General features: G+C 58.9%; 2 protein-coding genes across 2 annotated transcripts in view; one reads left to right on the top strand and one right to left on the bottom strand.

The window, feature by feature from the left end:
• NUP160 (nucleoporin 160) overlaps positions 1–9,876 on the bottom strand; it is a 45,228-nt gene extending 35,352 nt beyond the window's left edge. Inside the window, exons 1-6 of the mRNA XM_054390640.1 lie at positions 9,674–9,876; positions 9,284–9,494; positions 5,933–6,155; positions 4,958–5,036; positions 3,294–3,408; positions 1,502–1,660 (exon numbers count right to left, since the gene is read on the bottom strand). Of these exons, the coding sequence (XP_054246615.1) occupies positions 1,502–1,660; positions 3,294–3,408; positions 4,958–5,036; positions 5,933–6,155; positions 9,284–9,494; positions 9,674–9,876 (990 nt within the window). The remainder of the gene's footprint in view (positions 1–1,501; positions 1,661–3,293; positions 3,409–4,957; positions 5,037–5,932; positions 6,156–9,283; positions 9,495–9,673) is intronic.
• A 5,134-nt stretch (positions 9,877–15,010) lies between these two features.
• Positions 15,011–22,364, top strand: PLEKHG3 (pleckstrin homology and RhoGEF domain containing G3). The gene is made up of 15 exons (XM_054390431.1): positions 15,011–15,292; positions 15,394–15,494; positions 15,593–15,662; positions 15,742–15,788; positions 15,879–16,029; positions 16,803–16,937; positions 17,664–17,846; positions 18,549–18,641; positions 18,747–18,833; positions 18,967–19,000; positions 19,091–19,198; positions 19,796–19,834; positions 19,960–19,967; positions 20,090–20,272; positions 20,784–22,364. The coding sequence occupies exons 1-15, from the start codon at positions 15,011–15,013 to the stop codon at positions 22,362–22,364; spliced, it is 3,102 nt and encodes a 1,033-aa protein (XP_054246406.1).
• Positions 22,365–23,810: the final 1,446 nt, after the last annotated feature.

Genomic DNA, 23,810 nt, shown 5'->3' with positions numbered 1-23,810 from the left:
AGACTGACCCCCACCTGGCTCCAGCCTCTTTTCAAGGAGTTGGAGAGAGCCAGAAGGTCTCCCTTCATCCTCCTTTTCCCCAGGTTGAACAACCCCACATCCCTCAGCTGTTCCTTACAGCACTTGTTCTCCAGACCCTTCACCAGAAGCCTGTATTCTATGTGAATCCTCAGGAGAAAAGCAGGGATAAGCTATCCAGCAGATGACACTGCTCTGGGCTTTCATTCCTCTCCTGCTAAATTTATTATTCCACCCAAGAAGCAGAAGTCAACATTTGGCAACCCACAGCAACGTGTCCAGATGCTCCCAGGAGCCCAGCACAAGCACACTATCTCTCTTTCCATGGTTTTTAGCTCCTTCTGGACCTTTCCTTTTCCCACGGCTCACATGTGCTTTCAAGATCCTCCAGGAACAGGAGGTGACCACGTGAACTAGGGCTCAGAGGTCAGCTCAATCACCCAGGGAATTCTCTTCTCAGGGCAAGGGCTTCTGTATCCTGCAGTGTTTTGAGAGCAAAAATGGTTATTCAGAGAGTTCTGCTCTCTCTAAATGCTCTGATGTGAATCTTCCTCCTACGTCAAAGAATCACCATGGTTGGAAGAGACCTTTAAGATCATTGAATCCAACTGTTCTCTAATTCTACCAAGGCTGGTGCTAAACTATGCCCCTCAGCACCACAGCTCTGTCTTCTGAACTGCTCCAGGGAGGGGGATTCTGCCATTTCCCTGTGAGTCTGTTCCAGTCTTTGAGAACCCTTTCACTGAAGAAGTTTCTTCTGCTGTCCAAAACTAAACTTCCCCTGGGGCAACTTGAGGCCATTTTCTTTTGTCCTGTAACTTGTTACCTGAGAGAAGAGACCAACCCTCACCTGGCCGTAACCTCATTCCAGGGAGTCATGGAGAGCCAGGTCTCCCACCTCAGCCTCCTTTTCTCCAGGCTCAACAACCCCAGGTTGCTCAGCTGCTCCTCACCAGACCTGTCCTTCAAACCCTTCACCAACTTCACTGCCCTTCTCTGGACCTGCTTCAGCAGGGATGGTTTGCAGGTCACACAACAGATGTGGGAATGTTCTCTTCTTCCACTCTTGTTTCTGCAGAGAGCATTCATCTGTCTCCCACTGACTCAACACAGCTGGGTTTAGTTTCATTGTTCATGGTGTGTGACACCAGGCGTCTCTCCTCCATCCTTTTCCACCTATCAAGGAAGTCCACGCAGGTCTTCATATAATGACTTAGGTTGGAAGGGACCTCAGAGGTCATCTGCTGCAACCTCCCCACCAGGGGCCCAGGGATACCTCTCAACTAGACTTGGTTTCTCAAGGCCTCATCCAGCCTGGCTTTGAACACCTCCAGGGAGGGTGCATCCACAAAGTCACCTTCGAGGAACAACTTCCGCATTCAATGTGAGTTTACAACTTTCTTGCCTTCCAGACCCAAATCCAAGGAGAAACAACCCATTTTCCCTGCAGCACTGGCGGTGAGGAAGCCCCAGCACTCCATACCTGTCCTCTCTTGGGTGCATGCATGTAGACACCCAGGTAAAGCCCCAGGGACTGGGAGAAGGCCAGTCGCAGGCGGTGGCCGGTCCCAGCTGCGAGCCGCAGGTCCCTGCTGACCGGTATGAACTCCAGAAGGTCTGCAACCATCAGGCACATCTGATCCTGCACAAAAGAAAGGCATCAGGAAAGTCTCAGGGCTGAGAATCTGCCCTCTTCCTCCATCCTTCCCCTTTTGGGCCCAGATCTTGCCCTAAAAAAAAAAAAAAAAAAAAAAATCATAGAATCCTAGACTGATTTAGGAAGGGACCTTAATGACCATCTGGTTCCACCCCTATCTGCCACAGGCAGGAACATCTCCTGCTAGACCAGGTTGCTCAAGGCCTCATCCAACCTGGCTTTGAACACTTCCAGGCTTGGAGACTCCACAACTTCCCTGTGCGACCTGTTCCAGTGTCTCACCAGCCTCCTGGGGAAGAATTTCTTCCTCATGCCTCATCTAAACCCAGTTTCTCCCAGTTTGAAGCCAACACCCCTCACACTATCACTACAAGAAGTCCCTCTTCAGCCCCCTTCAAATACTGGAAAGCTTCTCTAAGCTGCTCACCAGAGCAAGCAGACCACAAGTAGGACAGAGTAACAGAATGGTTTTGGTTGGAAGAGACCTTTAAGATCAAGTCCAACCTCCAAACTGCTCTAAACCTAAGTTCGCCCCAAGACAAGAGCATCCATGTCTGCCCCCAGACCCCTGTTCAGCACCTTCCCCACCTCACCTCACCCCTCCTACCAACACAGCAGCGCTGGGAGCCTAGGCAGAGAGGATCACAGGATGATTAAGGTTGGAAAGACCTCTAAGATCATCTTAATCCTTCCCCTCCCTCCCTCCCTCCTGCATTCCAGCGCCGCTGAGCCGTGAAGGCAGCGGTGCTGCTCCATCAGCTTTGCCACGGGTGGTTGGAGCAAGTGGCATGCAGCAAGCAGAGGCTTTTATTAACTTCCTGATGACAAGGAGCCATTCTTGTTAGCCCTGAAGCAGCAGAAAATCCATTTGGAGTGCTCCTCAGCCCTCCAAGCAGCTCCTGCTGCCTGCCACTCTGTCTGTAAATAACCTGCTGCTGCTTCTTGGCTCCACGCATGCAGCTTTGGTGCATCAAAGCCACTATTTGACTCCAAATGTGGTTACAAACACACCACAAAGAAGTTCTTGACACTGAAGGTGGTGAGACATTGGCTCAGGTTGACCATAGAGGTGGTAGACACCCCATCTCTGGGAAATATTCCAGGTTAGGGGGTTTCATAGAATCACAGAATGGTTTGGGTTGCAAGGGACCTTAAAGATTGTCTAGTTCCAACCCTCCTGCCATGGGCAAGGACACCTCCTGCTGCACCAAGCTGCTCAAGGTCCCATTCAGCCTGGTCTTAAACATTGGCAGGGATGAGGTGTCCACAACTTCTTTGGGCAACCTGGTCCAGAGTCTCACCACCCTCACTGTAAAGAGTTTCTTTCTAACGTCCCCCCTAACTCTCCCATGCTCCAGTTTCAAACCACTGCCCTTTGTCCTCACACCACAGGCCCTTATAAACAGTCCCTCTCCAGCTTTCCTGTAGGCCTCCTACAAAAAAGGAGTTGGAAGGGACCTTACAGACCACCTGGTTCCAACCCCCCTTTCCATAGGCAGGGACACCTCCAACCTCCACAAACTACCTTGAATCCCAGCCTCTGTCTCTTAGGACTCAAACTATCACCCCAGCAGCAACGGAAGAGGTTCCTCCTTCCAAAATTCAGGCTTCAACTCACTTTGTAGGACCACATCCGAAGTTTATGATCCTGGCAGAGGGCAAAGAGGAAGGCATCATGCTCCAGGCAGTGCACGGAGAGGCTGACAGGCAGGTCGGAGGGGCCACAGTCACCTCTGGGGACACAGAGTTTAACTCAACAGCTTCACAAAAAAAAACTAAGCATAGGCGGGACAGCTGAGGAAGAGGGGTTCTGTCACACTGTCTTGAAAAATAAAAGGGCAAGAGGAGAAGACAGCAACGTTTTGGGATTGTGTGGGTCAGCATGCAGAGGAGCCCAGCCACACCAGGAGCACACAGTTCTCCACTGCTTTTGGCTGAGCTGAAGAACATCCTCACCTTCCCCAGCCTAGTGCCTGCAGAAGGTGAGAGAAGGATCATAGAATCCCAGACTGGTTTGGGTTGATGGCACCTTTAAAGCTCATCTAATCCAACCTCCCTGCAGTCACCAGGGACAGCCCCAACCAGAGCAGGTTGCTCAGAGCCCCAAACAACCTGACCTGCAGTGGTGCCAGGAATGGGGCAGCTCCCACCTCTCTGGGCACCCTGGGACAGGCTCTCACCACCCTCAGGGGCAGAAATCTCTTCTTTCTCTTCAGACTAAATCTTCCTCTTTTAGTTCCAAATCATTACCCCTTCTCCTGTCACAACAGGCCCTGCTCAAACACCTGTTCCAAACTTTCTCCTCAGCCTCTTGAAGCATCAGAAGGCCACCAGGTCTCACTGGAGCTTTGTCTTCTCCAGTCTGAACAACTGCAACTCTCTCAGCCTGGTCTCACAGCAGAGGGCTTCCAGCCCTCCCAGCATTGCTGTGACCTCCTCTGGCCCTGTTCCAACAGGGAACTGTGCTGTGGACCCCAGAGCTGCCCCAGCACTGTAGGTGGGGTCTCAGCAGAGCACAGCAGAGAGGCAGAATCCCCTCCCTGCCCCTGCTGCCCACACTGCTGGGGATGAGCCCAGGACGTGATTGGCTTCTTAGCCAGCTCGTCTCCAGTTTTTCATCCCCCCAGCACCCCCACAGCCTTCTCTCCAGCCCTTCATCCCCCAGTCTGTATTGATACCAGAATTGCCCCAACCCATCTGCAGGACGTTGCACTTGGGTTCACAGAGATTCATTTCTTCAGCTTGTCCAGGATCCAGAGAGCAGGAAGGACCTGACCAGCCCCACTACTGATGGACAAAGCCATCCTGGGCATCAGGGAACACCTAAGGACCTCAAAATTAGGCTGTGAGCTCCATGATACCACAAAAACACCAACCAAACACCAAGCCATGTGTACACACAGAGCATCCACACCACCCACAGCAGTCAGGAACAGGCCTGACCTTTCTGAACAAGTCCAAGAACATCCCCAACTGTTGTAATCCTTAATCTGTGCTGGCCACCAGCCATATCCTGGGCAAATCCTGGGAGGCCAATTACTAGCTAGAAGCTATCCAGAGGCACAGAGACACACAACCAGCAGGACCTCATTAAGATGAGCTAATCCAATGTTCCAAGTCCCCACTTCTGCACCCTGACAGGCCCCATGACCCAGTTCACTTTTTTTTGGGGGGGGCAGGGTATTTCCAGAGCTTTGAACTTACCCCTCTCAACCTAGAAACCAGGTGAAGGAATTGAAAAAGATACAAATAGTGCCACTTCTGCCCCAACCAGACACTGACCTGATGGCAGTTGGCATCCAACCGGTCAGGAGACGCTGCATGACCGAGCTCTGCTTCAGCTCCACCACCGACACCGTTCCTTCCAAAACCAAAAGGAGATTAAAAAGGAGTTCTTGGTAAAAGAAGGCTTCACTGCCACAACCAGGGGCTTCAGGAAGGACAGATGAGAGCTTTTCATACAGTCATGGAACTGTTTTGGTTGGAAGAGACCTTGAAGGTCATCGAGTCAAACCATTCTCTAACTCTACCAAGGCTGCTGCTAATTCATGTCCCTCAGCACCACATCTCTGTGCTCTTCAAACACCTCCAGGGGTGAGGATTCAATCAAGATTGTTCCAGTGTTTGAGAACCATTCAGGGAAGAAGTTTCTTCTCATGGCCAACCTAAACCTCCCCTGGGGCAACTTGAGGCTGTTTCTTGTTGTCCTGTCACTTGTCCCTTGGGAGAAGAGTCCAACCTCCTTTCATGAAGTTGGAGACAGCCAGAAGGTCTCCCCTCAGCCTCCTTTCCTCCAGGCTCAACACCCCCAGGTCCTTCAGCTGCTCCTTACAAGACTTCCCCCTACAATCACAGAATCATTCAGGTTGGAAAAGCCCTTTGAGCTCATCAGGTCCAACTCTTCACCCAGCACTGCCAGGGCACCACCAAACCATGGCCCTCAGCACCACAGCTCCAGGGCTTTGAAACCCCTCCTGGGGTGGGGACTCCACCACTGCCCTGAACAGTGTGGGTCAGGCCTTGACAACCCTCCAGGGCATGAAATTGTTCTTCATGTCCAACCTAAACCTCCCCTGAGGCAACTTGAGGCCATTTGCTTGTGTCCTATTACTTCATATGCAGGGAATAACCAAATACGAGACAGACACACCCAAAAAAAAAAAAAAAACATCAAACTGAAATACAGTTCAGAGCTTGGAGGAGGATGATGTTACACTGTGTGGTGACATGATGACACAACCTGCTCCTTCTCCTTACCAGGTGCATCGTGAGGAGGCAGCTTAAGGACAAAGATCCCTCCAGATGCTGAGGGCAGAGCAAAGAGAGCTTCCCCCTCACTGCTCAGCCATGCTGCCGAGGCGACCGAGTTGGGGGCCAGCCCTGGCACGTTGGGGATGGTGCAGTAACTGGAAGGGTCTCTGAAGTCAATCTTGCCAAAATCTGTGAACACAGACTGCATTGGGCTCTCTGTGATCAGCTCCTGGTGGGAGGGAAACAGGAGAGAGAACAAATCAGGAGCACACAGAAGAACCCACATGACAGCTGAGGAACAGCAACTGCAACGCTGTTAGAACTATGGCATGGTGAGGACCTCTGGAGCTCAGCCAGTCCAAGCCCCCTGCTCCAGCAGGGCACCCACAGCAGCTTGCCCAGCAGCACAATGCCCAGGGGGGGTTGCAAGCTCTCCACACAAGGACACTCCACAACCTCTCTGGCCAGCCTGCTCCAGCCCTCCAGCACCCTCACACCAAACAACTTTCTCCTCAGCTTCACCTGCAACCTCCTGGCTTCCACTTTGTGCCCTCTGCCCCTTGGCCTGGCCTGGGCACCACTCAGCAGAGTCTGGCCCCAGCCTCTTGCCCCCCACAGCTCCTTTAGCTCTTGCTGAGCATTGCTCAGCTCCCCTCTGGGGCTGCTCTTCTGCAGGCTCACCAGCCCCAGGGCTCTCAGCCTTTGCTGCTCACAGAGCTGCTCCAGGCCCCTCAGCATCTCCAGAGCCTCCACTGGACTCCCTCCAGCAGTTCCCAGTCTCTCTTGAACTGGGGAGCCCAGAACTGGACACGATACTCCAGGTACAGCTTCACCAGCACAGAGTAGAGAGGAAGGACAACCTCCCTTGACCTGCTGGCCACCCTCTTCTTCATGCCCCCCAGGAGACTTCATTGGCCACGAGGGCACATTGCTGTCTCATGGATAGCTTCTTGTCCACCAGGACTCCAAGGTCCTTCTACATGGAGCTGCTTTCCAGTAGGTCAACCTCTAACCTGTCCTGGTGCACAGTGTTATTCCTTCCCAGGTGCAGGACTTTACACTTATTCTTGCTGAACCTCATTAGAATCTCCTCTTTATACCTGCTAAAAAAAGGTTTCTCTTGCACTACCTCTCCTCACCATGCTCCTGTTTGCCTCAGTCAACTCACAAATGCTGTTCTTCATGAGCAGAGAGAGGGAAGGGAGGTCAAAGCCTGCAGAACGTTTACTTGTGCCCTCCCTCAGGTACTGTCACACCCACAAAGGAGCCTTCAGCTCACAGCAAAATGCTGGTAGTCAGCCCTATGAAGAGCAACTCTGTGATAGCTCAGTGCTTATCCCTTGGGAGAACTCCCTGGAATTCCAAGAGCAAGAGAAAAAGCTCTCCAAGGGAAAGGGACCTGGTGAGCCAGGCCAGCCCAGGCAAAGCCACAGCAAAGAGGTAAATGTGACATAAATGTTGCCTAAGGTCCATCTTCTGCATGAAATAAAAAAAAAAAAAATCCACCCTGCTGTGTGCAGAGGGTGGAACCAAACACAGCCAGGCCTCCCTTCAAAACACTTAGTGCCACCTCCAAAGGGTACTTTGTCCTTGTTGTCACCAAGCCATGCCCCAGGACCACCAGCAGAGCCACCTCCAATCCTTGTTTCAGGTTATGTCACCAACCTCCATCTACATCACCCTGTTCACCCAGCTGAAACCCTCTTGGGGGCAGACGTTGCCAATCTGATGCCTGCAGCTTCTCCCTGCCTCAAGTGCTCCAGACCAAGGGGGAGATTTCCATCTTCCTGCTTCTACCCAAGCCTTGTCCCAGCAGCTTTTCCTTCCACAGACAGAAATACCCCACCCTGGATGAACACAGTGGCCAAGAATCAGACAACTTGGGAGTTTAGAACAGTTATAAAGAAAATAGACTAGAAAATTTGGAGAGTAAAAAAAAAAAAAAAAAAAACCACAAAGCACAGATTGCCCCAAAACTCAAGAGAGCCTGGAAGGGTCCAGCTGTGCCCCTCTGGAAATGATGGAGGGTTTCACCTTGGGGTACAGATCCTCACCCCAGAGGGCAAATCCCCCCGAGAGCTATGCCACGGATCAGTTGTTGGGGAGGGAGGCAGCTGGAAGGTAACTGCCCCACCCTGTCAGCAGCTCCAGGAGAGTACGAGCAGGAAAAACTTGTGGGTGAAGATAAAAATGGTTTAATAAGTGAAGGAAAGAGGAAGAAGCTGGAAATAAAACTAAACTAAAGGGTATCTGGAAGAAAACCAGCTCCATCCCAGCCAAAGCTGGCTGCTCAGTCACTCCCACCCCAAAATGGGATGGGTGAAAAGGGAAGGCAGAAGGAAAGAGAGGAAAATTTGGAGTCAGGATGAAAAAAAATGAATTGAAGAGTAAGTGAAGCACAGGCAAAAAAAGGGAGAAGAAAACGAAAGTAGGGACACAAAGGCTAGATAAATTGGCTCCTGAGCCAAAGGAATTTTCCCCAAAACCCTTCTTTTCCCCTCTAACTACTAAGCAGGATGGCAAGAACTATCCCTTTGATTAGCTGGAGTCACCTGCTTGGTTGTGCCCCTCCTAAACCACTGCACACTCCCAAATCTATTCACAAGAGGATGAGGGAGTGAGAAAGAGAAGTGACCTTGAGGCTGTGCAAGCACTGCTGAGCAAAAAGTAGATGATTAGTGAGTTATTAACAGTGTTTTGATCACAAATCCTAAACATGGCACCACATAGGAGCTACTGGCATGAAAATTAACTCTGTCCTTGCCAGGACTAGGCTCTATTCTCATTAAAATCAAGTATTCTCCCAGATAAAATTAACTGTTCAGGACAAACCCCACACTACAGCATACAAAATTCACTCTGTCTTGTTAAAAAGAACTCTCTTGGTCAAAGCTAACTCTGTCTCAGCTAAAATTAACTCTACTTTCATCAAAATTCACCCTATTTTCACCAAAATTAACCCTATCCTGGTCAAAATTAACTTTGCTTTCACCAAAGTTAATGCTGTTTTGGCCAAAATTAACAACACTCACTACAAAATTCACTCTCTCCCCACCAAAATGAACTGTCCTGGTCAAAATTAACTCTCTCCTGGTGAAAACTACCCCTGGCCCCATCTAAATTCACTCTGTCCCAACAAAAATTAACTGTCCTGCCCCAAATGATCACTGTCTCAGACAAAATTATCCCAGTCAAAAGCAGTACAGGTGAGAAGCAGCACTTTGTGGCCTTGCTAAGAAGCACACCAAGGCCCTTGCAGTTCCACAATGCACTCAGCAGCTTCACTTAGGGCTCCTGATGGGCAAGAGCAAGACCGGTGGCCGACACAGGCAGGGGACTGCTCGCTCCAGTACTCACACTGCGGTACATTCGGGCGGGATGCGGCAGGAACAGACGATGAACAGTCTGCCCCGTGATCAGGAGGATGACCAAGTGGCTCTGCAGCTCGCAGAAGTGCACACCCCCCGGGAGAAACGGACAGCCTCGGATGCAGAGGCGGACGGCGTTGTTGAGGAGGTTGACATCCAAAGATTCTTCCACCAGCTCCACAGTGTCTCCCGATGTGGTCCTGAGGGAGAAAAACGGGAGGGGTGTGTGAGGATGAAGGGCACAGCGGGGAAATGAATGGGCCGAGGAGGTGAGGGTGAAGCTAACGCAAGCATGAGGGGCCCGGGGACAGGCCTAGGGATGGAGGGAAACCCCGGGGCCCCCCTTCACCCCTAGGCCTGTCCCCGGGCCCACACTCACCATCGCACGAAGCGATTCCTGGTAACGGCAGCGACTTGCGCGCTCTCCTGGTAGCAAAACCCCCCAGCGCTGTCTCCGTAACGACCAGCGGGGAGCGGAGCCGTTCCGGGTGGGTTAAAAACTACCTCCTGAAGGCGTCTGGGTGGGGAACGAGCAACCGCATTAAGCTCTAGGCAGCTCCGTTCAGTCAAGGCCGCCGCCATCTTGGCTCCCACCTTCCCGCCGCGCCCGCGCGGTGCACCACGGGAAGAGAGAGGAGAGGCGAGGAGCGCGGAGGGGACCGCGGAGGATAGCGGGAGGGGAGCGGAGCGATGGGGCGGGGGCAGAGTGTTGAGGCGCCCCCTGGTGGGCGGGCGAGGGAGTGGCAAGAGGTGGGAAGAAGAGAGTTTGGGGAGGGTGATGGGGAAGTTTGGAGGGGTTGGGGAGAGGGGGTCTGGGGAGAAAGTCTAGGAAGGGGGCTTGGGGAGGGGGATATGGGGAGAAGGGAAAAAGGGAAAAAGTTTATAGGGAAAGGAGGCTTGGGGAGGGAGATGTGTGAAGGGGATATGGGGAGAGGGTCTGGAAACAGGGAATCTGGGAAGAGGGACAAGGGAAAGAATCCTGGGAGATGGGTCTAGGGAGGACATTGGGTAGGGGGTATAGAGAGGAGGATATGGGGAAGGAGATTTGGGGAGGGGAGTTTGGGGAGGGGGATTTGGGGAAGGAGGGTCTGGGGAGGGATGTTTGGGGAGAGTGGGGTGTGAGGAATGGAATATGGGGGGGGAAGCTTTGGGAGGGGATGTATAGGAAGAGTATATAGGGTAAAGGAAGTTTTGGGAAGGGGATATGGGGAGGGGATGTCTGGGGAGAGGGGAAGAGGAAGGGCTGTGGGGAGAGGGTGTAGGGACAGGGGGACTGGGGAGGAGGATGTGGGGAAGGGGTTTAGGGAGAGGATCCGGGAACAGGGAAGTCCTGGAAGGGGGTCTAGGAAGCAGATCTGAAGAGGTGGTCTGGGGAGAGGGGCACAGCATAGCCTATGTCTTAGGGAGCTGGAGCAGCCCCACGTGCCCCCCAGGCAGCATCCCCCACCCTGGGACACACTGGGCGCTGCCACCCACACTGCCAGCACCCACAGTCAGACATGCTACCTTCCCACACCTACCCAGCTAGGCACTGTCATGCCAGCACCCACAATGCCAGCCACCAGCACCCACCTGCTCCTCATACCTCAGCCTACTGAAGGTGCCAGCACCCACCTGCCTGGCACATGCTGGCATGCCAGTGAGTGTGATGGGGATCCCTGAGCCCCACCAGCCCAGTGATGCCACACAGTCCCGCCGTGATGCCATGAGAAGTGGATGCCAGGGGCAGCCAGCCTGGAACAATCCTGCCTTTGAGTGGGAGCCTGGTGCCAGCGGCACAAGGCACCCAGCCATCCGCTGGCAGAATGGCCCTATTCTGGGGGTGGCAGGTGCCATGGGGCACCAGGATGCCACACGTGGGCTGAAGGGCTGTAGTTCCACCCCCCGGTTTATTTGGGGGGAGCTCGAAGCACCTCAGGCTGCTCTGGGGGCTGGTGCCAGCCGTTTTGGGGGGCAGATGTGGTGACGAAGGGAACACTGGGGACATCCCTTTGCTCCAAGGGCAGGGTGTCACCCGCTGTGCCCTACGTCTGCCCTGTGGCAGTGGTACCCGGGGCGGGGGGTGCCCCCCGCTTGGTGGGAACCCACAGGGCGCCCATGTCCTCTCAGGGTGGGATCCTAAATGCCGCCAGTGGTTGGGGCAGGGTTTAGGGTCCCTTGGCTAGAGACCTGGAGGCGCCCGGGGCTGGAGCAGAGACCCCGCAGGGTGCCCCGGTGAGTGCAGGTTCCCCCATTCCGTGCCTCAGGGCACTCCGGGTCAGTGCCAGGGCCATGCTGGGACCGCACTGGGACAACATCCGTGCCCGGGCTTGTTGTGGGACCGTTCCGGTACCGCGTACGGGACAGCTCCGGGACAGTGGCTAGGACCGCATAGGGACCGTGGTCGGTACCGTGTCCGGGATACTCCGGGACTGTGCCCGGGACTGCACCGGGGCCGTGCCCGTTACGGCGTTCGGGACTGCACCGGTACCGCGTCCGGGAGCGGGCGGGGGACAGGGGCGATGTCGGAGCAGCCCGGGCGGGGCGGTGGCTGTCCCCGCCCCCGGGGCTCTCCCGCCGCTTCCTGCGGGCACGGTCGGGACGGGCCGGGGCGGCGGCGGCGGCGCTCGGTGAGTCTGGTCCCGGGGTGCGCCGGTGGGAATGGGACACGGCGGGAACGGAACCCGGGATTCCCCCGTGGGGATGGAACCGGGGGGCCCGGTGGGGAGGGGGTTGTCGATCCTAGCGGATCAGGATCCGGGGGGCCCGGTGGGTCAGGAGTCGGGGTCCCCCGAGATGCCCGGTACCGTGAGCGGTGGTGGCGTGGGAACCGTGGGTCCCGGTGGAACCGGCGCTGTGGGTCATGGGTGTGCCGGTGAAGCGGGATCCGTGGGGCCCGGTGGAGTGGGTGCCGTTGCGTCGCCGTGGGGCGGGAGCTGTGGGTCTCAGGGTGCTCGGTGCTGTCGGTGCCGGTGGGGCTGGCACCGTGTGTCTCGGTGGGGCACGAGCTGTGGGTCCCGTGGGACAGAAACTGTGGGTCCCATGAGGCAGAAGCTGTGAGTCCCAGTGGGGCAGAAGCTGTGGGTCCCATGAAGTGGGAGTTGTGGGTCCCAGTGGGGCAGGAGCCGTGGGTCTGGGAACTGGGGGTGCTGGGGGACACCCTGGGCAGGCAGCCACGGGGCTAAGGGGCAGCCCAGGGAAGGGGACGGAGGGAGTGGGGGTACGGGGCAGAGGCTGTGGCACACGGGGTGACCCCAGGGTGTGCGCCGGGGGGCTGGGATTGGGGGCGATCCTGCACCGGTATGGGGGTGCCCTGTGCCCCTCCGGTGGCATTTGGTGACTGCCAGCGCCACAGGCACTCAGAGACTTTGGCAGCCCCGCGGGGTCGATGCCACCATGTCCTGTGGACTCTGATCCAGCGTGGTGGCCGTTGCGGTGGTGTGGGGTCACCCTGCTGTGACATGGGGGGGACACCCTCATCGTGCCAAGCCCATGAGCAGGAGCAGCAACAACCAGCTTGTGCCCGTCGCTGGGCACCGTCGGTGCCAGCCGCTGCCGGGAGCGGCGGCCTTGTGCCCGAGCGAGCCATGGCAGCTGCGGGCTGGAGGCGGCTGCCACCTTCCCAGTTCCCAGGGCCTCTGGGAGCTCTGGAAAAGTGCTGGAAATGGTGAACATCCTTCCCATATATGGCTCTGCCGTGCTGGCTGTGCTCCGGCCGGCTGCCCGCTGCCGTGCCATGCCATGCCGTGCCATGTCGGGACCCTGGGAACGCGCCACGGGTTGTGACTTGTACCCCCATTTCCCGCTCTGGAATGTGCCACGGGCTTGGTGATCCCACGGTGGGGAGAAGATTCAACCTCTCTCTTGTTGGTTGGCACAACCGCAGCCCCTGCCTCAGTTTTCCCAGCGGGCACTGTGCCGGAGCCCACCGGGGGTGCACGGGGGGGAGGGGGCGTAGCCACTGAGGCGACTGGGAGCAGCGGGGTGAAGGGCACTCAGAGGTGGGATTTTGGAGGGGTCTGGCCGGCTGCGTGCCCACCGCGGCGGTGCTGGGGGATGGCTAAGAGGATAACCAGCCCCCCCTTCCCTCCCTCCTGCCACCCCGTGCCCGGGGGGGTGGGCTGCTGGTGGCGGGCGAGTGGCCACGGTCACGGTGACGTGGGGCCAGCGCCGTAATCCCGGCTCGCTGAGCGGATTAGGGTGGCCGGGGGCGGCCAGCGGGGACGAGCCACGGTGCCGAAAAAATCTCTGGCTGGGCATCACATGGGGGAGCCCCTGGGGTGCCAACCTCACCCCCATCCCCTCCCCTCCCCAGTGGTGGGTATGTGCCACCTGAGTGTCCCCTCTTGTCCCCTTGGTGATGAGTAGGGGACTCTGCTAGGGGTGGATGCTTGGGGGTCTGCTGGTTGGGATGGAGTTGGATGCCCCCCACCCAGTGCCAAGGTGCCCATGGGGCTCAGTCTCCTTGGACAGAGTCACTGTGGGACTGGGTGCCCCCACAGTGCCCAGGTGCCCATGGCACTTGGTCCCTTCAACCAGGGTGCCTACACGTCTGGGTGTCCCTGCCAGTGCCAAGGTGCCCATGGGGTTCAGTCCCCTTGGTGAGGGTCACTGTGAGTCTTGGTGCCCCAGTGCCAGTGTGGCCAGGGGGCTGGGTGCCCCCCCTGGTGCCAAGATGCTTTTGAGACTGGGTGCTCTTGGCCAAGGTGGCTGTGAGGCTGAGTGCTCTCCTAGTGCCAACCTGCTCAGGAGACCTGCATGGCTGTGGGGCAAAGCTAAAAAATTAGGGGGTGGGGGGGGTGCTGCTCCCCAAATCCCCCACAACTGGGGTGCCAAAGGGGTGTCCCAGCTGTGCCAACACATGGGTGCCCAGGCTTGTGGCACGGGTTGGGGGGGGAGGTCACCATAGTGGGATTTTAGGGGTGCCCTTGGCTTGCGCGGGAAAGCGGCAGGGAGGGCGGTGGCAGCGGCGGCAGTGAGCACGGCACAGCGGGCACGGGGAGGAGTCGACGGGAACCGGCCTGACCGGTTGGGTGCTGGCACCCCCAGTGCCGGGGGGCTTGGGTGGCAATGTGCCACCAGCACGTGGCCTGGCTGAAGGTCACCGTCCCTGTGGTCACTACTCTGGGATGAGCTGGCTCAGTGTCCTACCAGTGGTGGGGTGGCCGGGCCGCTTTGGCACTAATGGGTGGGTTTTGGGGTGCCCCGTCTGATTGGGTGGCACCGATAGGTTTCGGGGTGGCCCAGGAGGATTCTGGTGCCAGGGGGGAGCGGTTGGTGCCCGGAAGGGCGAGTCGTGGCTGAGCTCACCGGGAAGGTGTCCTGCGGGCGTGACAGTGACGCACGGCCCCGCTGCAGGGTGCCAGCTGGTGGAGGGCTTGGCACTGGTGCTGCTAGCGGCACTGGGGCACCTCCTCTAGCAGTTTGGTTCCTAGCTCCTGAGGTCCCATCAGATGGCACTGGGGTAAGGTGAGGGGGGTGAACCCCCAAATCCCAGAGTCCTCATAGATGGGGGACTTTGGTGGGTTGTGCCAATATCCAGCCATGCCCACCCACAGCTGGGCATTTTGGAGGTCGAGGGATGTTGGCATCCCCTGACCTCGAGGGTTTGGCACTGTGAACCCCCTGTCGCTGCCCAGCTTTTGGGGGGCGGGAGGTTTCTTGACACCCCTTAATTATGCCACTCTTTCCCCTGCAGACCCCACCCCGTGCCCCCCCAGTGCCAGGGGATGCCGGCATGCCGGTGCCCGCCTGCCTGCAGCTCCCTGCCCTGATCCCACTGCCAGAACCCGGCCGTGCCATGGAGGACTCAGCCAATACCAGGGCCGAGCCATGGGGTGAGGGGCTGCACAACAGCAACAACAACGCTTCCCCGGGGGTGTGGCCAGGTGCCCGCAGTGGGCATGGCCTGGCACCTTTCGGTGGCCCCACAGCTGAGCCCAGTTACCTGGGCCGGGTGGTCCTGGAGATCGTGGAGTCAGAGCGCACCTATGCCCGGGACCTGCGCAGCATAGTGGAGGTGAGTGCCAGGGGGGCACACACCCTCAGGTTGGGTTTGGGGGGAGGGGATGCCCACTTGGTTGTATTGGTGCCACTGATGCCAACCATGGTGCCTGGCAGGGTTACCTGGGCAAGATCATCGATGCAGAGGAGCCGCTGCTGCGGCCGGAGCAGGTCAGCGCCCTCTTTGGCAACATCGAGGACATCTACGAACTCAGCAGGTGGGTGCCCCTGTGCCACCCACCGGGGTGGGCACAGCTGGTGCCACCCTGTCCCTGCGGGGCTGCCATCACCCCATCCCCATTATCTCCCCTCCCAGCACCCTGCTGCAGAACCTGGAGAGCTGTGCCAGTGACCCTGTGGCTGTGGCTGTCTGCTTTGTCACCCGGGTAAGAGCGGGCACAATGGTGGGCATTAAGGGGGGCACAGGGCTGTGCCAGGCTCTCACCACACTCCCCATGCCTACAGAGTCAGGAGTTTGCCATCTATACCCAGTACTGCAACAACTACCCCAGGTGAGTTGGAGGGATGTGGTGGGCATGGAGGTGGGCAGAGGGGTGGGCACAGAGGTGGGCATGGGGGATGAGCACTCTCTGTGCTCACAGCTCGGTGGCAGCACTGGCAGAGTGCATGAGGAGCAAAGTGCAGGCGCGGTTCCTGCGAGAGTGCCAGGAGAGGCTGCGCCATGCGTTGCCCCTCGGGGCCTACTTGCTGAAGCCTGTCCAGAGGATCCTCAAGTACCATCTGCTGCTCCAGGTGAGCTGGTGCCCAGCATGGTGTGGGTACCTGGTGGGGTACTGGCACCCAGCATGGTACCATGGCACGGGTATGGGACAGAGTGTGAGTTCTCGTCACAGTTTAGGCTGCTGGTATGGCACAGGGGGCTGGCACAGCTAGGGCACCTGGCATGGCACATTTCCTGGTGCAGTCCAGGTACAAGGCCTAGTGTGGGTACCCAGTATGGCACAGTATGGGCATGTGGTATGATGTGAGCTCATGGCATGGTACAGGTGCTTGGCACAGCCTAGTGCACGGTATGGCAAAGGCACCCAGCATGGCACTTCTCCCTGGCACAACCTGTTTCCCCAGCATGGCATAAGTACTATTCCATTGTACAACCTTGTTCCCACGCATGGCAAAGGCATTCTTCCATGGCACAACCTAGTTCCATGCCATGGTATGAGCACCCTTCCCTGGCACAAGCACCTTCCCTTGGTGCAACCTGGTTCCCTGTCATGGCACAAGCACCCTTCTCTGGCCAAGCACCTTTCCCTGGCACATTCCAGTCCTCTAGTATTGCACATGCAGCCTTCCTTGTCACAAATGCCCTTCCCTGGCATAAACACCCTTCCCTGGCACAAGCACCCTTCCCTGGCACATCCCCGTCCCCTAGCCTGGCACCATCACCCTTCTTTGCCACAACAATCCCTCTCTTGCACCTCCCCCTCCCCCCTGGCATAGCACCACCCCACCACTGGGTGCTGCCAGCCTGGTTGGCAGCGCCATGGCACCATGCCCTTGGCTGGCAGGAGATCGCCAAGCACTTCGAGCACAAGTCAGGGGAGGACTACGAGGTGGTGCTGGAGGCCATCGACACCATGACCTGCGTGGCCTGGTACATCAACGACATGAAGCGCAAGCACGAGCATGCCATCCGCCAGCAGGTGGGCACCAGCCGGGCACCGAGCAGCCACCGCCCCGGCACAGGTGTCCAGCAGACACGTGGGACAGAAATGTGCCCTGGTGCCCTTGAAGGCCAGTGGGATCCTGGGGTGTGTCAAGAGGAGTGTGGCCAGCAGATCCAGGGAGGTTCTCCTTCCCCCTCGACTCTGCCCTGGTGTGACCTCACCTGGAATATTGCCTCCAGTTCTGGGCTCCCCAGTTCAGGAGGGACAGGGATCTGCTGGAGAGAGTCCAAGGGAGGGCTGTGAGGATGCTGAAGGGACTGGAGCACTGCCCTGGGAGGAGAGGCTGAGAGCCCTGGGGCTGTTTAGTCTGGAGAAGAGAAGGCTGAGAGGGGATCTGATCAATGTCTATCAATAGCTGAGGGCTGGGGGTCAGGAGGCAGGGGACAGGCTCTGCTCACTTGCACCCTGTGCTAGGACAAGGGGCAATGGAGAGAAACTCCAGCACAGGAGGTTCCACCTCCACATGAGGAGGAACTTCTTCAGTGTGAGGGTCACAGAGCACTGGAACAGGCTGCCCAGAGAGGTTGTGGAGTCTCCTTCTCTGGAGACTTTCAAGCCCTGTTCCTGTGTGACCTGTGCTGGATTCCATGCTCCTGCTCCAGCAGGGGGGTTGGACTCGATGACCTTTGGAGGTCCCTTCCAACCCCTAACAACCTGTGATCCTGTGATGCCTCCCCTTGATGTCACCTATCCTCCATGCAGGAGATCCAGTCCTTGCTGCTGGGTTGGAAGGGTCCGGATCTGACCAGTTACGGGGAGCTGGTGCTGGAGGGCACCTTCCGGGTACAGCGGGTACGGCACGAGCGCGCTGTCTTCCTCTTCGACAAGACCCTGCTCATCACCAAGCGCAGGGGGGACCACTACGTCTACAAGAGTCACATCCCAGTGGGTGCCAGGCACTGGGGATACTGGGAGGATGTGGGGGGACTGATGGCTGCTGGGGAAAAGGGTCCCAGGGTGGGTACCAGGGATGAGAGGGACATGGGGGGAATGGTGGGTGCTAGGGAAAAGGGTCCCAGGGTGGGTGCCAGGGATGATAGGGACAGAGAGGGCATGGGGGTCTGGTGGGTGCTGGAGAAAAAGGTCCCAGGGTGGGTGCCAGGAATGAGAAGGACTGGGAGGGCATGGGGGGAGTGATGGGTGCTAGCAAGAAGGGTCGAGGGAGAGAGGGAGATTGGGAGTTGCCAGGGTTTGGGCATACTGGGAGGGGATGGGGGGACTGGTGGTGTTGGGGAGAAGGGTTCAGAGTGGGTGCCAGGGATGAGGGAGATAGAGGTACCAGGGATGGGGGACCAGGGTGGTCTGGTGGGTGCTGGGGTTCTGATGGATGCTGGGGAAAGGGGGGCTGGTGGGTGCTCAAGATTTGGGGAGCCCAGTGGGAGCCAAGGATGGGGGTCTCATGGATGCTGAGGACATGGGGAGCGCAGTGTGTGCCAAGGATGGGGGTCTTGTGGGTGCTGAGGATGGGGAGCCCAGTGGGTGCCAAGGATGGGGGTCTCAATGGTGCTGGGGGTTTTGTGGGTGCTGGGGATGTGGGGAGCAGAGTGGGTGCTGTGGGGGGGTGTCTCTGACAGCCTCTTCCCCCAGTGCTCCTCGCTGATGCTGATCGAGAGCACGCGGGACTCGCTCTGCTTCAGCCTGGCACACTACAAGCATGGCAAGCAGCAGCACAACCTGCAGGTGAGGGGTGGAGGGCACAAGGTGGGGCAGGGTGGTGCCTTAGGGACCCCCACCTACCTGATGCCACCCTCCCCCTGCCCCATACCCTTCCTATCCCCTCCCCAGGCCAAGAGCGTGGAGGAGAAGCGCATCTGGACCCACCACATCAAGAGGCTCATCCTGGAGAACCACCATGCCATCATCCCCCAGAAGGTGAGGTCACAGGGGACAGGGCCACCACACTGGCACCAGTTCCCCACCTTGGATCCTGGCATGCTGAAGGGGGGGGATGGTAGCACCCCAATTTAAACCCCCCCCTCATCTGTCCATCCTCTCTCCACCCCAGGCTAAAGAAGCCATCCTGGAGATGGACCTGTTCTGTGAGTGCCACCACCTCGTGGCCCCAGCCCTGCCCTCACCTGTGCCCATCTTGCCCCTCAGTGTCACCACCCCCACCCCTGTGCCCACAGACCCCCCACGCCTGCCCCGCTGCAGCCCTGAGCGCCTGAAGAAGAGTTGGTCCTGCCAGCCCCTTGGTGACACCGTGCCTGAGCCGCGCCAGGGCCGCCGCCAGTCCGGTGAGAGCCACCTGTCTCTGGTACACCCCCCCACTGCCATCCCTTCCCCAGGACTGCATGGCACTGATGCCCACGGGGTGGTGGCACTGATGGGTGTCCCTGTCTCCAGTGTCCCTACCACTGCCATCCCTTCCCAGTGCTGGGTGGTACCAATTCCCACGGGGGGTGGTGGCACTGATGGGTGTCCCTGTCACTGGTGTCCCCACCACTGCCACCACCGTCCCTCCCCCAGGACTACTTGGCACCAATGCTCACAGGGTGGTGGCACTGGGTGATGGCACTGACAGGTGTCTCTGGCATCCCTATCACTGCCACCCATCACCATCCCTTCCGCAGGGCTGGGTGGCAGCGATGCCTGTGGGTGTGGTGGGCACTGGGTGGTGGCTCTGACAGGTGCCTCTGTCCCCACAGAGCCCTTCCAGTGCCGTGACCGTGCGGAGACACTGCCAGACCGGCTGCATGGGCACATGGGGTGCAGGCGGTCGGGTGGGGAGCTGGGACCCCAACTGGGGCAGGACACTGGGGATACTGGTGGGGTTGGGAGACGTGGGATGGCATCACCATCGCCCTATTTGGATGCCCAACTTCTCCCCACAGAGCCCACCAAGCAGATCCTGCAGCAACTGGGTGAGCAAGGTGAGCTGGCACTGCCACTGGCTCTGCTGGGGTAGGCACAGGGGTGACCAAGGACTGTAGGGGGGAGCATTTTTGGGGTGTTGCCTTCCCCCCTGACCTCCGCTTTTCTCTCTTCTGGTTGGCAGGGCTCAAGGTAAGGCCATGGGTACAAGGTGGGTTGGGGGTGCCCAGTGCCTCCCAGCTCTGGCACACTGCTTGCTGGGGGTGGGGGCACTGGGCACCGAGCCTGGCACTGCTCCCTCATCCCCCGAGCAGCATGCAGACAGTGATGGGGCTCTACTGGAGGTGGGGGACAACCCCCAGCATCCCCCAACCTGGGCAGTAGCTGAAGATGTGGTGGAAGAGGAAGAGGAGGAGGAGCAAGAAGTCTTGGGTGAGAACTGCCAGGAGGAGCTGCCCGGGCTCAGGGACCTGCTGGTGGAACCCCAGGAGGAGCAGGTACCTACCCACCTGCCCTGCCACCCCAAATCCCATGGAGGGCACCCAGTGCTACCCAGAGTATCCCCACATCACTCTGGGGCACCCACTATGACTCCTATGGCACCCAGAATCACTCCTGGGGCACTCCATGTTGGTCCCAGAGCACCTCACATCGCCCTGGGGCACCCAGTATCAGTCCCAGGGCACTCCACATCACTCTGGGGCACCCAGTATCACTGCCAGGGCACCCTACATCGTCCTGGGGCACCCAGTATCACTCCCAGAACACTCCACATCACCATGAGGCACTCAGTATCACCTCCAGGGTACCCTACATCACTCTAGGGCACCCAGTATCACTCCCAGGGCACCCCACATCACTCTTGGGGCACCCACATCTCTCTTGCTGCTCCTGGGGATGCCGTGGAGTCCTCAGCCATGGCTTGGCCAGGACTCGCCTCCAGCTTGGGAGAGGTCCTCTCCCAGCCCATGACACCCCCTGTGACACCCCACTTTTGCTCTCACCCAGGCTGGGGGGCACCTGCTGGCACCAGAGGGACCCAAGCGGCCGAGCAGTTGGGGGCCAGGGAGCTGTGAGAAGGTCAGTGCAGCCCCACAGCCCCCACCCGGGGGTGCCCAGGGACCCAGCGCCGGGGACCACCCTGAGGGGTCGAGGGCACCCGAAACCCCATCCTCAGCGGGCACCCCGGTGCTGCCCGCGGAGCCAGAGTGTGCCACGGAGGGGTTGAGCAGTGAGGAAGAGGAGGAGGAGGAAGAAGAGGAGGAAGAAGAAGAAGAAGGAGCTGCTGGCAGCATCTTGCCACCTTCGGTGCTGGACCAAGCCAGCGTCATTGCCGAGCGTTTCGGCGGGGGCAGCACCTTGTCCCGCCGCAGCAGCTTGGCACTGGCCAGCCGCAGCGGCAGCGCCCTCAGCTTGGACGGAATGTGCCCCACGGAGAGCGGGGAGCCCGGGGGGTCCCGCAGCACCGTCCCTTCTCCCGAACCCCTCGCTGGAGCTCGCCGGGAGTCGACGCTCTCCAGCCGGGACCGCTTGCTGCTGGAGAAGATCCGGAGCTACTACGGGCACGCCGAGCACCGCGATGCCAGCTTCAGCGTGCGCCGGCGAGAGAGCCTCTCCTTCATCCCCAAGGGGCTGGTGCGCAGCTCCGTCACTCGCCTCAACGCCCTCCCGCGCCCCCCGGCCACCCCAACTCACCCCCCCAGCCAACCGGCACCACTGGCATCCCCGGAGGCGTCACCGGATGAGCCGTGCCAGGAGAACGGGCTGCAGCCCGCCGAGCCGCTGCTCATCGTGGAAGAGGACGATGATGTGGCCACCAAGCCACCAAGCGGGACACCACCGCGGTTCCTCCTTACGCCCCCCCACCACCCTGGCACGAAAGTCTACCAGCTGGCACGGCAATACAGCCTCCGCATCAAGAGCCGCCGCGCCGGTGGGCACCGGCGCCCCCCACTGCAGTCTGAAGACGGGGACCCACACGTTGGCACCCCCTCGATGGCCGTGCCACACGACGGGGGACTGGTGGTGACCCCCTCCCCGCTTGACCCCCGCAGCCCTTCCAGTCCCGTCGGTGCCGAACCCTTCGCCTGGCCGGACGTGCGGGAGCTGCGCGCCCGTTTCGGCGCCCCCCGGCCGTCACCGGTGAGCCGCAGCCGGTCGGCACCTGAAGGGCCCTGCCGCGGCGGGCGCCCGGCCGAGAAGGAGCGAGGCGGCGGCCGGAGCCGGAGCGCCGAAGCTGGTGGAGGTCCTAGTGCCGCCCCTGAGCCGGCACCGGCGCGGCACGGCAGCGACGGGGCGCTGTGGGTGGCAGCGGAGGCTCCGCTGGGTCCGGGCCAACGAGTGGTGGTGTTAGAGAGGCTACCGGCGCCGGGGGACACCCCCGCCTACGTGCAGATCCGTTCGCCCACCACCCGGGAGAAGATCTGCTTGAAGGCTGTGGTGGAACGGTGCAAAGCCTACCAGGCTTCCGAGGAGTACCGGCGCCGGTGCCCTGAGCCCCACGAGGCCCCTGAGCCCCCCGAGCCCCCTCGGCATGGCCTGGTCAGGGACCTGCGGCAGAAATTTCAGACCCTCGATGCTGCCAGCTAGGTGGGACTGTGGGGAGGAGGGGTGCCCTATGGGTACCCAGGGGAAGGAGCACCTGTCATGGACCCCCAACTTGCCCAGGAGAAGGGGCACCACATGGACCTCCAGTTCAACCAGAAGCACCTCATGGACCCCCAACTTGCCCAGGAGCAGAGGCACCACACGGACCTCCAGTTTATCCAGGAGAAAGAGCAGCCTGTGGGCCTCAAATCTACTTGAAAGAAGGGGCAGCCCATGGACCCCCAGCTTGCCCAGGAGAAGGGGTACCTTGTGGACCTCAAGTACACTTCAAAGAAGCACCCTGTGGACCTCCAACCTGCCCAGAAGAAGGGCACCACATGGACCTCCATACTACCTGGAAGAAGGGTCAAGCCTTGGCCCTTCAACATGCCCAGGAAAAGGGGTACCCCATGGACCCTCAGCTCACCTAAGAGAAGGAGCACCCTGTGGATCTCCAGCTTCAATGGAAGAGGCACCCACAGACCCTCAACTTGTCCAGGAGAAGAGGTACCACATCGACCTCCATGCTACTTGGAAAAAGGGACAACCTCGGCCCTCCAACTTGCCCAGGAGAAGGGGCACCACATAAACCCCCAGGTCACTTAAGAGAAAGAGCACCCTGGGGACCTCCAACCCACCCAGAAGGAAGGGCATGCTCTGAGCCTCCAATTTACATGGAAGAAGGGGCACCCATGGACACCCAAGTTGCTTGGGAGAAGGTGCACTTTGGGGACCTCCAACTTGCCCAGGAGAAGGAGCACCCTGGGGCATCTGCACCTGCTTAGGAGAAGGGGCAACCCATGGACCTTCAGGTTACTTGGGAGAAGAAGCACCCTGGGGACCTCCAACCTGCCCAGACACAAGGGCTCCCCATGGACCCCCTTCCAGCCTACAGGAGAATGGACATCTTGGAGACTTCCAAGCTGACCAGGAGATGGGGTACCTCCCAGCAGGAGGAGGACCATGGAGAACCTCAACCTGCTCAGGAGAAGGAGCTCCTTGAGGACCTCCAACCTATCTGAAAGAAGGGAGCACCTCACAGACCCTACAGCCCCTCCACATACCAAGAAGAAGGGGCACCCCACGGACACCCCCTGTGCCCCCCACCCACCCCTGGTGGTGCCCATCATGGTGTCCAACTTCACTTTCACATCTTTATTAGAAAAAAAAACAAAACCCAAACTGAACCCAAAATTTCCTCTCTGGTCACCCATGTCCATGTCCCCCCCTCCCTGGGGTGTCCCCCCCACCCTAGTGGTGCTGGCATGGGATATGGGGAGGGGGGGCACAGGGTGGTGGGTGCTGGTGAGGAAGGTTGTGGCATTGGCCCCACCCCCATCCCCCCCTACCCCATACCCACATTCTTTGGTTGGTGCCCACGGGGGCTGTGGGGGTGCCCCCTCTGCACCCACATTTTGAGGTGGGGAGGAAGGGGGTGGGGGAGGGGTG

This window comes from Indicator indicator, chromosome 21 (genome assembly GCF_027791375.1).
Source record: "Indicator indicator isolate 239-I01 chromosome 21, UM_Iind_1.1, whole genome shotgun sequence".
Lineage (NCBI taxonomy): Eukaryota > Metazoa > Chordata > Aves > Piciformes > Indicatoridae > Indicator > Indicator indicator.
This window is presented reverse-complemented; position numbering and strand designations above follow the sequence as displayed.

Bases quoted from the DNA above. Each gene is read 5' to 3' on its own strand.
- PLEKHG3 (XM_054390431.1), top strand. From the start codon at position 15,011: ATGCCGGTGCCCGCCTGCCTGCAGCTCCCTGCCCTGATCCCACTGCCA. The intron at 16,030-16,802 runs GTGAGCTGGTGC...CTTGGCTGGCAG, and splicing joins AGTACCATCTGCTGCTCCAG to GAGATCGCCAAGCACTTCGA. The intron at 16,938-17,663 runs GTGGGCACCAGC...TCCTCCATGCAG, and splicing joins AGCATGCCATCCGCCAGCAG to GAGATCCAGTCCTTGCTGCT.